Source organism: Protomyctophum bolini (genome assembly GCF_963924005.1).
Source record: "Protomyctophum bolini genome assembly, chromosome: 5".
NCBI lineage: Eukaryota > Metazoa > Chordata > Actinopteri > Myctophiformes > Myctophidae > Protomyctophum > Protomyctophum bolini.
Genome location: NC_137866.1, coordinates 27,075,730 through 27,088,307, shown reverse-complemented (window position 1 = coordinate 27,088,307; position 12,578 = coordinate 27,075,730). Strand labels below are relative to the sequence as shown.

General features: G+C 42.5%; 1 protein-coding gene across 1 annotated transcript in view; it reads right to left on the bottom strand.

Annotated features, from left to right (window-relative positions):
• Nucleotides 1–5,662: 5,662 nt before the first annotated feature.
• celsr3 (cadherin, EGF LAG seven-pass G-type receptor 3) overlaps nucleotides 5,663–12,578 on the bottom strand; it is a gene marked incomplete at its 5' end in the record, with an annotated part of 148,125 nt that continues 141,209 nt past the window's right edge. Inside the window, 3 exons of the mRNA XM_080762855.1 lie at nucleotides 5,663–6,060; nucleotides 7,509–8,604; nucleotides 9,478–9,675. Of these exons, the coding sequence (XP_080618981.1) occupies nucleotides 6,033–6,060; nucleotides 7,509–8,604; nucleotides 9,478–9,675 (1,322 nt within the window). The 3' untranslated portion in view covers nucleotides 5,663–6,032. The remainder of the gene's footprint in view (nucleotides 6,061–7,508; nucleotides 8,605–9,477; nucleotides 9,676–12,578) is intronic.

The window sequence follows — 12,578 nt, the reverse complement described above, 5'->3', positions numbered from 1 at the left end:
GTAGCTGTCTGCCTGCCTGTCTATGAGTAGCTGTCTGTCTGCCTGCCTGCCTGTCCAATTGTCCATGAGTAGCTGTCTGTCTGCCTGTCTGAGTAGCTGTCTGCCTGCCTGCCTAATTGTCCATGAGTAGCTGTCTGTCTGCCTGTCTATGAGTAGCTGTCTGCCTGCCTGCCTAATTGTCCATGAGTAGCTGTCTGTCTGCTTGTCTATGAGTGGCTGTCTGCCTTCCTGCCTGTCCAATTGTCCATGAGTAGCTGTCTGTCTGTCTATGAGTAGCTGTCTGCCTGCCTGCCCAATTGTCTATGAGTAGCTGTCTGTCTGTCTATGAGTAGCTGTCTGCCTTCCTGCCTGTCCAATTGTCCATGAGTAGCTGTCTGTCTGTCTATGAGTAGCTGTCTGCCTTCCTGCCTGTCCAATTGTCCATGAGTAGCTGTCTGCCTGCCTGTCCAATTCTCCATGAGTAGCTGTCTGTCTGCCTGTCTATGAGTAGCTGTCTGACTGCCTGCCAGCCAGCAAGTTGGTTAACAGAAAATAAATTGTTATGGCTGAGTAAAATAAAATACAATAAACACAATTTGCCTGAAAATAGATTACCCAGCTATGACCTTTTTCATGAAAAAAAATGAGTAGTGATATGGCTGACTGAGTAAAATAAAACAATCTACCTGAAAATAGATAGCTATAAGTGAAGAGCAATTTCCGCAATTTCCATTTCCGCAATTTCTTCAATTTCCATTTCCGCAATTTCCGCAATTTCCATTTCCACCATTTCCGCAATTTCCATTTCCACCATTTCCGCAATTTCCGCAATTTCCATTTCCGCATTTCCGCAATTTCCGCAATTTCCATTTCCACCATTTCCGCAATTTCCGCAAATTTCCATTTCCAACTATTAATGGCAGCTGGGTTTCATCATTCAAATAAAATAGAATTCTGTAGAATAGGGATACACACTACACAGTATATGTCTTTCATTTGCATTGCATCTCCCCCCCCCCCCCCCCCCAAGCTTTTATTTTCGTTCGAGTAATAGTACAACTCTAATAGTATTACTTATAATAATGTAATTAAAGATAACTTCATTCAGATTTATTTATTTTTATTTCATTTTCCAGATTTTTTTTCTTCTTTTTTTTAGATTTTCATTGGTGGGCCAGTCATAATGGTCCCGCGGGCCTGATGTGGCCCGCGGGCCTGAGGTTGAGTATCACTGCCATAGAGTATGCACTGACAGATGTGGAGATTTGTGGACATAGTTTTGGAATCCGACTGCCTTCACACTTGGCACATCACTCCCTTGGGAGTTCAAAGTTGATCGGTCGGACGGTTCACTCACTCACTCACTGTGAATTTATAATTTAAAGGAGCTGAAATAAAAGCCTAACATTCTGATAAACATTATGATTATTAATTATAAACATGAATTAACCAATCAATCAAAGGTGACTAACTAGTTTATTCATTATCAAGATTTGACATCCCTGTAACTGGCTAGTGTAAACTGGATGAATAATACATCACCACTGCAGTGTCTGTCTCTCACACACTCACATATTCACATATACACAATTGACACACACACAGCTTTGTAGGAACAAGTCATTTTTTTTAATTCAATGTCCAATGTTTTGCTTGTTTCTGCAGTAACAGAGGAACAGCCGTTTCCGTGCCGGCGTTCCTGTGCCGACAGTGGGACGGAACACAACCCATAAATGAACACACAATCTAACAAAGACATGTCTCTTCTCCCTATAGTATATTCTTGCTCTCTGCCTCAATTCTGTACCCGTCCCTTCTTGTCCATTCCTTTTTTCTCTCACAACTTTTGTCCCAAATTCAGTCCTTTTCTCTCTGTCCACTAGTGTAGAGCTCATTGGCCTGAACCAATCGATGCAATTTACTCCAGCTCACTGTGACTTCAGCCTGAGTTATATTTAGTTGTGTCACATACTGAAAATAGTGATAAAAGTAGAAATCAGACACTACAGTTCTCTCTGTAATTCCACTGGGTCACAGAAGTCATGGTCATCTATAGACACAAATCATTTATTTTAAACATTATGTGAGATTTGTGAAAATAAAAAAGGGCTAAAATCTACACTGTATATTTTGTGCTCGTATTGTGAAAAGCGTTTATGGTACAGATCAGATATTGGATGAGAAATGTCAGGTTCATTTGTGATCTATAAAGCCAGTAAAAAATATATCTTTTTTTATAGATCTAGTCATGTTGTAGTCATGAAACAGCAACATGGAATCTGATGATTTATTTTCATTTCATTTCATTTTGTTTTTATTTTAAGTATTCTTTTCCCCCCACTAAAAGCCATTTAAAATACTATATCCAAGGGTTCAACTTTTGGTCTAACATCTACACAAGTGGACAGGGTAAGAAAAGGTTTGATTTGGGTTCACGTTGGTCCCAATTAGACCTGGCCAGGGTTCAAAGCCAATTTATTTCACCACACTTGTTGAAACAAAGCATAAATGAAGCTTCATCTGCATTTACAACAATGTTCAAACTTGATTTGCTGTTCTCTTTGAACATAATATATTTAGAATCTGCCTTGGAATTTAAAATCCATGTCAATGTGACCATTTTTATACTTTACTATTGTTTGTTATCGTCACAGTGGGAGGTAACAGGGAACAGAAAAAAGTAACATTTCAAGAAATAATTCACACACCCACTTAAATAACCCACTCTCTTAAAATGAATGTCAAAAATCAATAAATAAAACCTCAAATAAATAAATAAATAAAATCTCATGTCTGTACAAGTTAAAGGTACTGCGATAAATTGAATGAACCAGACCAGTAACAAAACTCAACTGGAGCAGTTGAATGAAAGGAATCCATGTATTAGTTAGTTACAACACTTAACTTTAAAATGCATTTTATTTAATTGATCTGCGTTTTAATTCTGGTAAGTAATGTAAATACTCAATATCCCCAAAGTGGGCTTCCTGGATCTGGTGTTCAACATCTTGCATATTTAAAATAAATTATTCTGCAATAACAGCAATACCATCTTGAAGGGCTCCTGCCAATGCAGTCCCCCTGGGTTACCAATGTATTTACTTTTGTGTTGTATCATCATTGTATCACATTGCATTCTGTACTATCACAGCCGTACATTCTTAATGGTTAATATATATTTTAATCTAATTTAATGAGGCCATTGTAAAGTAAAATTGTTACCCGTTTTTTGTGTTTTTAGGGGTAATAATACAGCTTTAAGGAATGGTGGCTTTTTCTTGTCTTTGAGGCAATAATTAATAAATAGATTCACTGGTCACAGCCCGGACATGAAAATGGCAGAACAGTGGTCAAAGGAGATTAGCATACGCTAGGTGTATGAAAAATGTTTTGTATTTCGTCCATTTCTGCCTTTACTCCTCTCCCCTTTCTTCCCCGTTAAGTTATAGTTTATGGACAATGTTCCTTGTTTTAGACAAACCTTTATTTAAACGTTTATCTACTTTTGTATATCGTTTAATGGAATAATCTGTTGGTGCGCTCATTCTCTTTACGTAAAATGTCCACCATAATGTATTTGTTCTCGTTTGCAAATCCCACATTCCTGCCAAAGGCAACAGAACCCTCCTTTGCTTCAGAGGGCTGGTGTATTGACCCTGCATGCTGTACAGTACTAAAGGGGAGCAGCTGGTCATTCACTGACTGGCATCTTAAAACCACTTAGAGACTCTTATACCAAGTGACACCATTCACCTCTCCAGCTCTCTGGAGGAACTGTGAACGTACAGAAGGTTTACATGCACAAGGCACAGGATGGGATGTTCGCCTATTCTCACCGAATATTCTCCTATTTTAACAGTATATAATATGTTCTCCTATGACATGCCGAGAATAGGGACACTAGCATGTATGTGGTTAACTGCTTGCAGTGCACATTTGATGCGTTCCACGGGGGGATAAATGCAGAGAAGCCAAATCAGACTATATTGTTACTGTATAAATGTACACTTACAGTAATTTTGCAGATTTTATGTAAGTTATAAGACTGATTATTATTATGCTGTGCCATAGTACTGCAATATCTACCAAAAGTATAGTTTGTCATTAATTTGAACCACCATTGTTTTCCCATAAAGCACAAATATTGGCATAGAGAAGAAAGAGTATGACACTGAACAGGCTTGATGTAATGTGGTATTTGTCATGCGACACAGTCGAATGACAAATAAGTTAGGCTTACAAACCTCTACTGTATGCACTCTGGGGCTTTATTTCAGTCAAACCCTACAGATGCAGAAATGTAAAATAGCTAGTACTGTTGGCATCATTGTGGCCTAATTTTCACACCTGGGGCCTAATTTATGAAAATGTTCTTCTTTGAGTGTAGTGTACCATGGAAGCCTAAAAGCCTAAAACAATCATTTTTGAGACGTCTAAAGCAGTGTTTCCCAAACTTTATCATGTCAAGGGTGCCCAAATTGACACTAATTAGCCCCACAGACCACCATTTGAAAAGACATGCCAGGGACCTCCATAAGGTTTTTACGGCTCTAGCAGTGATACTCAAACCGTTTAATTTCAAGGACCCCCAGTTTGACGTGCATATTAGTCTACAGAGTCTTACCGACACCCATTTAATGGCATTTTAATCTCTGGGACGCCAATTAATATCGTAAAATCAATGTTATTTTAACTCTGAGAGTGTACAGAGTTACAGACCCATAAGGGTCCATTTGGTTACAAACTATCATTTAGTTGGGGACCCCCTGGAACTCCCTCAAGGACCCCTGGGGGTCCCCGAACCCCACTTTGTGAACCACTGGTCTAAAGCATCATAGTGTTGATAATGATGGTGATGATGATGGTACTGAAGATGATTAACTCATGACTTAATTTCATAAACAAGGCCTGGCAAAGTGCTGGAGATGTTAAACTCATCTCTCTGGTGTTTTTTAGTGGCAATTTGAAGCATGAAGCACCAAAAAATACAAAATACCTTGAGTGATTTAAAAGGCCACAACTGTAAACTTGATACTCTTGTAGCAAATCTATTAGATATCTAATAACAACACAGACCTGTGATATGACTAAGTCGATATGTTTGGGTTTCAGACTTTCAGAGTTGGGCACAAAGATACACGGATAGATGACAACGGCGGCATTCAACAGACACTGCACAATCTCCTGCTGTTACATGTTGACACTCGAGCTCAAGGGATTTTCATAATTGAGCCTTCAGCTCTTCTATGGCAAACCCTTACCATGGTGTGCTAGCTTAACATTGGCTATCTCTCTCACAATCATTTTGATCTTTTCAAACAAATCTCTTTTCGTAGAATCTCTTCCACCCTCCCTTCCTGTATTTACAATCACTTCCCACCCCCTGGATATTTCCCCTTCTGATCACATCTCAAGATTTCTGTAATTTCATCCAATCACCAATGCCGGGACTGACCCATGTTTCTAAGTTCTATACACAAAGTCGATGGGTGTGAGGGAAAAAAACGCTTTAAGGGAAACTGGGGGAGACCTTTTTTTTGTCTTTTTCTTTTTTTTTCCTTTGTGGAAGGGAATATCTCTCCCTTAGCAACAAACAAGACTCCACTCATACAGACCCCGCTCACAAGCTTGCACAGACGCAATCGTCCAAAAAACATCACAAGATATTTTTTTGTCCCTTCATCTCCGATGAAAAAGATACAAAATGTATAAAAGAAATGTTATTTACAGTATTTTTAAATCTTTTTGACTTCCCCCACCCCTAAACCAGGTGGATAATTGTGTTTTCTTATTTGAGGAGTTACCTTTGTTCTGTCTAACAGTTTGTAGGTAGGTTTTGTGGTTGCCTTGGCAACAGTCTGGCAAGATCCATATACAACCGGTTTGACTTTATGTGTCTCCGTCTTTATCCCATGTTTCAGTCCAGCAGTCCTCCGGTGTGTGTCCCAGGCCGCCTTGGTGAATATCAAGAGGGTTCTGTGACCTTTGAACTTGTGCCTATAGCGCCAATCCCTGGTGCAGTCACAGTGTATTATGGGATACGGAGGCAGTCATCAAGACTGTCCTTCACTTCTGTTGGCTCTGGAGGAATGCATGGAGAAAAACAAAAGAGAACAGAGAGAGAGATTTAGCCTCTGGAGGCAAGTGACAATTTGTGTATAGGTTTCCGTTGTAGCCATCAGATATCCGGGCCGGGCACGATGATTTCTTCTACCCTGCGGTCATCATTTACAATTATTTTAGAAACTTGAGATGCAAGAATGGAGTTGAGAGACAACGGCAACGTGCACATGATTGTTTCACGGGTTACGTCAGTTAAAGTTAAAAGTTTGTCAGACAATAGTGATGGGTTTCGACTTGTCTGGGTTGTATTGGGTAGTATTACTAACCTTATGTCACCGAAGCCCTCTCAATGGTGAGTGGTCGATACTATTCAAAAACAGGCTACTAAACGGACTACTAACGGAAACCAGAACACAACAAAACACCACTTGTTCATCCCTAAAACTGTGAGAGGCGGTGACAGATTGAAACAGTTGCTTCAGAGAGAATTTTTTTACCCTTAAAGCCACAAACTTCCCAGGTCTCAATGATTGTTCTCCTTTTCTCTAAAAGGTTTCTTCCTCCTCACACACTTTTCACTTTTTTGGTGTTCCAACCTCTGGGATTCTGTCTTTTTATTTTATTTCTAATAATCTCCTATTCTGAATGTGCTGACATTGATTGTTCTGACACTATTGTTCTGACATTGATTATCTTGACACTGATTGTTCTCCAGGTGTTTTCAATCATGATGCTTTAACTGTGGTCGATATATAATGACATCATGTTGCATAACTATGGGACCCTGACGAAGGCTTGTATAGCCAAAACGCGTTGGTCTGTATTTTAATGATCTTTGCCATGCCGTTAGAATAAAGGCTTTTTTCACTTGACTGGAGCAGAGTGCCTTGAGGCTTGGACCTCTTTTTATTTGTTCATGTTTGAACCCTCGCCAACGAGCACCTGTTCTCAGTTCACAACTGCAAGGACCACGGCAGCGCTTCTTTCCTCTATTCAACCAATTATGGTGAATCTAGCGGCTAGATTCTAGCCTACAGATTCTACATTCATATGACTTATTATCGTGTTGTTATACACTGTATGAACATGCAAGATATTCATCCGAAACAGACACAGGCAAGAAGAAAGGACAGCATGTTCAGAAGAGAGGTTAATAAGGTGAATGATGAAGAGATTAAAATAACACAGAGAGGAGGATAAATCAATGTAGCTGTGGGGAGGAGGAACACGGAAGGGATAACAGAGGAGACAAGAGAGGAATAACAAGTAACAGAAGAGGACGAAGTAAAGTAGAACTAGTAGTGAAGGAGTGATAAACAAGAGAGGAGAGGAGAGCTAACAGTGGTAATATAGCGCCTTTATCCAAGGCGCTTTACAGAGATTGTGCACGAATAAAGTGAAGGGGATAAGGCAAGGAAAGAAGAGAGGAGAGTTTTCACTGGAGCACAAAGGAGTGTGGGACTTACTCGGAGTCAGGCGAGACCTCAGATATGCTGTGGGAGGTGTTGGAGCGGGGTGGGGAGGGGGAAGGGCCATGGGCGGAGCCATTAGGGTTGGAGGGAGGAGTCAAGACATTGGAGCTGAATGACGCCAAGATGGATGACAAAATGTCCAGGTGCTCGCTGGACGGCTGCCGACTCAGCGGGTTGCCATTGGAGCCTGCCGCCACGGCGGCAGTCTGACCAGGGGGGTACCTACATGGAGGGGCAGAGTCCAGCCGCGCCCTGACTCGTCCGGGCGCCGCCGGGGGCAGGTCCTGCTGGGGCTCCTCGGAGATGGGGGCAGGCGGGGAGGACGGGGGAGGCTGGTCGGGGTGTGAGGGCTGCCGGGGGGGCAGGGTGCGCAGCCACTCCCGGCAAGGCTGCTGCTGTTGGTGAGCCGAGGAGACCCCGCCGCCGTTGGCCTCCAGCTGCTCCCGCGAGCGGCTGCTCATCAGCGCCCCGTCCAGGTGCTCCCTGGACGAGGCCTGCCGCCGGGTCAGAGAGTTCAGCTGAGACCTCGAGCCCCCGAGGTACCCCCCGCCGCCCTCCATCATCGCCAGCCCCCCGTTCCCGCTCAGGTCCTCCCGCGACGCGTGCACGCTGCTGGGGTGCTGATAGTCCAGCCTGTCCCTGGAGCTGCTCAGGTTCTCCCTGGACGTAGACACCCGCTGGTGGTCCATGCCCAGCGAGCCAAGCCCACCTATTCCCCCCTGCCCCTGGCCCAGACTCAGATCCCTTCTCCTGGGCAGAAGATCCAGGTTGTCGCGGGAGCCGCGGGAGTCCAGGCGGTCTCTAGACCCTCCGACCGTCTGCCGGCCCAGGGGGTCCCTAGACAGCTGTCTCCGAGCCAGCGAGTCCAGGTGCTCGCGGGAGGAATACCTCGAGGCGGGCTGAGAGAGCGAGCCGGTACCGGCACCGCTCCCGACTCCCGCCGTACCGGAGTACATGCGACCATAGGAGGCTGCCGGGACGCCGCGGTGGCCCAGGGTGGACGTTCTGTACCAGTTGAGCTCGCTGGGAACTCGGCCCATGGTGGAGGACAGGAGCGCGGGAGGACAGCCAATGCGGTTCTTTAGGATACCTGGAGAGGAAAGAGGATGAGTGGTGAAGGGGAAAAATAAAGTAGGAGGAAGAAAAGATGATATTCAAATATTTTTCAACTGAGTTAATATTTCCAGGTTGTGTTATTTAATATCCTCATTCAAAATACAAACGTGTGCCTGAGTAAACCATCCACAGGGATTAAACACACACGACTGTACACATTTCCATATAGTCCCCAAAGTGCCACTTCATGCTTTGAGGCAGTGGATGTGTGCACGGGTAAGTGTGTACTGTATGTCAGCTGTGTCTTTTAGTTATGTATGCTCTCCTGGGAGTGACACTAATGTTTTCAGGCCATCGTATACTGTATGTGCATGTGTATGATGTATGATGCATGTGTGTGTGTGTGTGTGTGTGTTGTGTGTGTGTGTGTGTGTGTGTGTGTGTGTGTGTGTGTGTGTGTGTGTGTGTGTGTGTGTGTGTGTGTGTGTGTGTGTGTGTGTGTGTGTGTGTGTGTGTGTGTGTGTGTGTGTGTGTGTGTGTGTGTGTGTGTGTGTGTGTGTGTGTGTGCGTGCATGCCTGTGTCAGTTTGAGTTATTTCTGAGAAGTGTCGGTCATGTTTTCCCGGCTGTACAACTGATGTTCGACTGTCTTTGCATTGTCTTACTCGATCTATGTCTCCATTTGTGTGAGTGTGTGAGCAGCCTACACACGTGAGTGTGTGCACATCTCAATAATATATGTATGTATTCTCAAAACTGTCCCTCAGGCTTTGGGTCGGTGTGTTTGCAATGTCATAATGTCCTTTCCGGATCTTATTCCTGCTGTGTCTCAGAGCGTGCGCATGTGTGTGTGTGTGTGTGTGTGTGTGTGTGTGTGTGTGTGTGTGTGTGTGTGCGTGAGTGCGTACCCTTGCGATGTCTGTTGGTTTGTGTGAGTCCATTCTCATCTCCGCTGGTCAATGCCGCATCAGGCTGGTTGTTGTTAGCAGCGTCTTTATTGTAGTCGGACCCGCCTAGGGGGCGCTCTGAACCCCACTTCTGCAGAGTGTGCACTTCACACTCCTCCAACGCCGGCCAATAGGAGAGCATGTCATTGCCATCCAGGTCTGATGCACAACGACAGTAAGGAAAGGACACATGTTATTAGTTAACAGGGAGCAATGGTGGCAGCAGAGAGTAAACATATCCCTTTGATGTTTCTTCTTTCAAACAACTGAAAATAATAAAGTCTTATATCTGAGAAGCAAAACATATTTAATGTTTGATATTGTTTAGCCTACCCTGCAAGCCCAAGCGATGTTATTCGTCAACATTTTTATTTGTATTAATTACTTAATTAATATAGATTTTTTTCTGGGGTTTTTTTCACCTAAACATCATCATTGATGTTCATTGTTTAGTCTCGCAATGCCAGTGTCCATGATATTTGCATATACAGTAAATACCCCCCCCCCCACAGAGGCAGAAATTCACAACACATCTTTTTTAACATTTAACCCTGAAAAAAGTAAGTCAAATGCCTGTAATATATTTTTTTTTGTAATTATTAGAATCTCTAGAACATGTACATTTATTATTGTGAAATATATCCCCCAAAATGTAAATTATTAACTTATTATTATTATTATTACATTTATTATTATTATTATAAATGTGCATATACCGGTATATATATATTATTTTTTTACATAATTTCCTCTGAAAAGTCCTAGTACAAAGTAGTAGTAGGCCTAAGGTTGAAATCTCTTTTTTGCAAGTAGAAATATATCCGGGTCTTGCTAACTAAGAACTGAACAACTAAAGAGGTGTGACAAGAAGTTGGTTTAGAAGTCTTGCTCATCATCTAATAAGACATGGGTTATTATATTATCTGGGTGGTGCAGGGATAAAGTTCCTGACCACCACCCAGCGACCACCAACAAACACAACCGGTCGTATTTGGCGGTGGGAAGTCGGCCGGGGAGGGTGTTCTACAGGTATGACTCCTACAATTTGGACTGGGGTGCCTGTTCAGCAGGGAGTGGAACTGGGAGGGATAGAGTGAGCCTCCACACACATCATTACACCCTCCGGGTGAAACTCCTCTCTCAGGTGAAAAGAAGTGACTGGCGACCCCATATCCGTTTCCCCAAGACCAACAAGTAGGGGTTGGCAGTGCCAAGGATTATACACATTGGGGGGAATTGGCAATGACAAAACATTGGAGAAAAGATGAAAAGACAATGAAACTGTTTTAATGAGACTTTGCTCGTAAGATTTTTGTTCCAGTCTCATCAGGCAAACAACAGGTTCATATGCCTGTAACTGACTGATGTCAGACTCAGGGCTGAGTTAAAGTAGCAGGTGTTCATCATTAACTGACAGACATGGATAATGAGCTGAATAAAATAGTATATTAATAAACAGAAGGATATGGAATAAGTCATATATTTAATGTGAGCTAGTTATGACAGGTTGATTGTAGGTGTAGAATATCATTTGCCAAAAAACTAACAGAAAACAGACGTTATCTTTTGTTGAATTGTATTTTCATTTAAAATAATATGGCACAGAGAAAATGGTTATATATGTTGCTGCTCTTCAAGGATAAATTGATTTAGACATAAGCCAGATTCACCTGCAAATATTTCTTCCAAGAGCTGGCTTATAAATTAAGCTTTTTGTACTGTATATAACTTCTTGGTCTTTCTTGTTTTTTATTTATCAGCAAAAATGCATACATACATAAATTCACATGCACAGTACTGTTGGTATTGTGCCACACCATCTCCTACTGCTGTCCACTAAGAAGCTCCACTTTAGTGAGTACCCTGACCTGCTCAAGGCGTGTTGACAAGGGCGGTCAATATCATTTAGTCAATTACTTGTTTCCCCCAACTGGATTATCCCAGCTGTTCTGCAAACTCAAACCAGCAACCTGTCAGCCCCAAGCCCCCCACCGCGACCACATCCACTCTATAGAGTTAATTGATTAATTGTCCAAGCCAGCTGGCTGCCCTCACCTCCCTGCCAATTGAAAAGGCTTCGTCTACGGTTTAAAATTAATACAAGTATCACCAGCTGTAGACAGTTTGAGCAATGAGGAATTGATTAAACGTATTGATTTCGTTGTGTGCCTGGCATTTCCAAAGTGCGTTTCAGTTAACAGATATGTAAAGCATAGCATACTTGTGGCATTTATAATTCTACATTCTCCCATGTATACGCCCATACAGTATATTACGCTGGACATCTTTCTCCTCATGCATATTAGAGAGGAGTGTATCGATTAATGAGAGGCGCTGACATTTCCTCGCAGTGTGTGTGCACACGTCTCCAAGTGTGCATGCATGTGTGTTTAATGTGAATTCTCTTCACTGTTTAATGTGTGTGCCATGGTGGATTCATTGGTTTGAATTTATCAAAAGGCACGATTCATACTCCTATTTTAGAGCCGAATAAAAGTCGGTCCGGCTCTGTAGAGCCTACAATGTGACGTCATTTGAGGTTCGGGGGGGCGGGTACCGTCCTAAAGTCGGCTCTTCGGTGCTACTGAAAATTTCTGACGAGCCGAAATCATTTCGGCACCACAGCGGTAAAATAGGAGTATATCAGCCTAAAGGCATTGTTGAAAAGATAATGTGATGTCAAGCCAGTGCTAGAGTCATTTATTTTATTCATTGCCTTCCACGGAACATGAAATATGTAAAAAATGTAATGTGAATGTGAAATATATGCATAGGACTGACTACCATAAATCCACCCATACACAACAAACTGCTATAAGGAGTCAATACATGCATACCTACATGCATAAGGAGAATATGACATGAGATACAACAAACCTGCATGCTAATGTGCAGTAGGATAATATAAGACTTGCAGCTACCAATAATGCCAAATAAATGAAGTGATTCATCTCCTTTGGCCACTGTTTTTAAGAGATATATTTCAGTATGTCTCTTCCAATCAAGTGGGATTGTAGATGTATATTCTATCAGAACACCGGCATTGAAGTCTATGAGGCCGA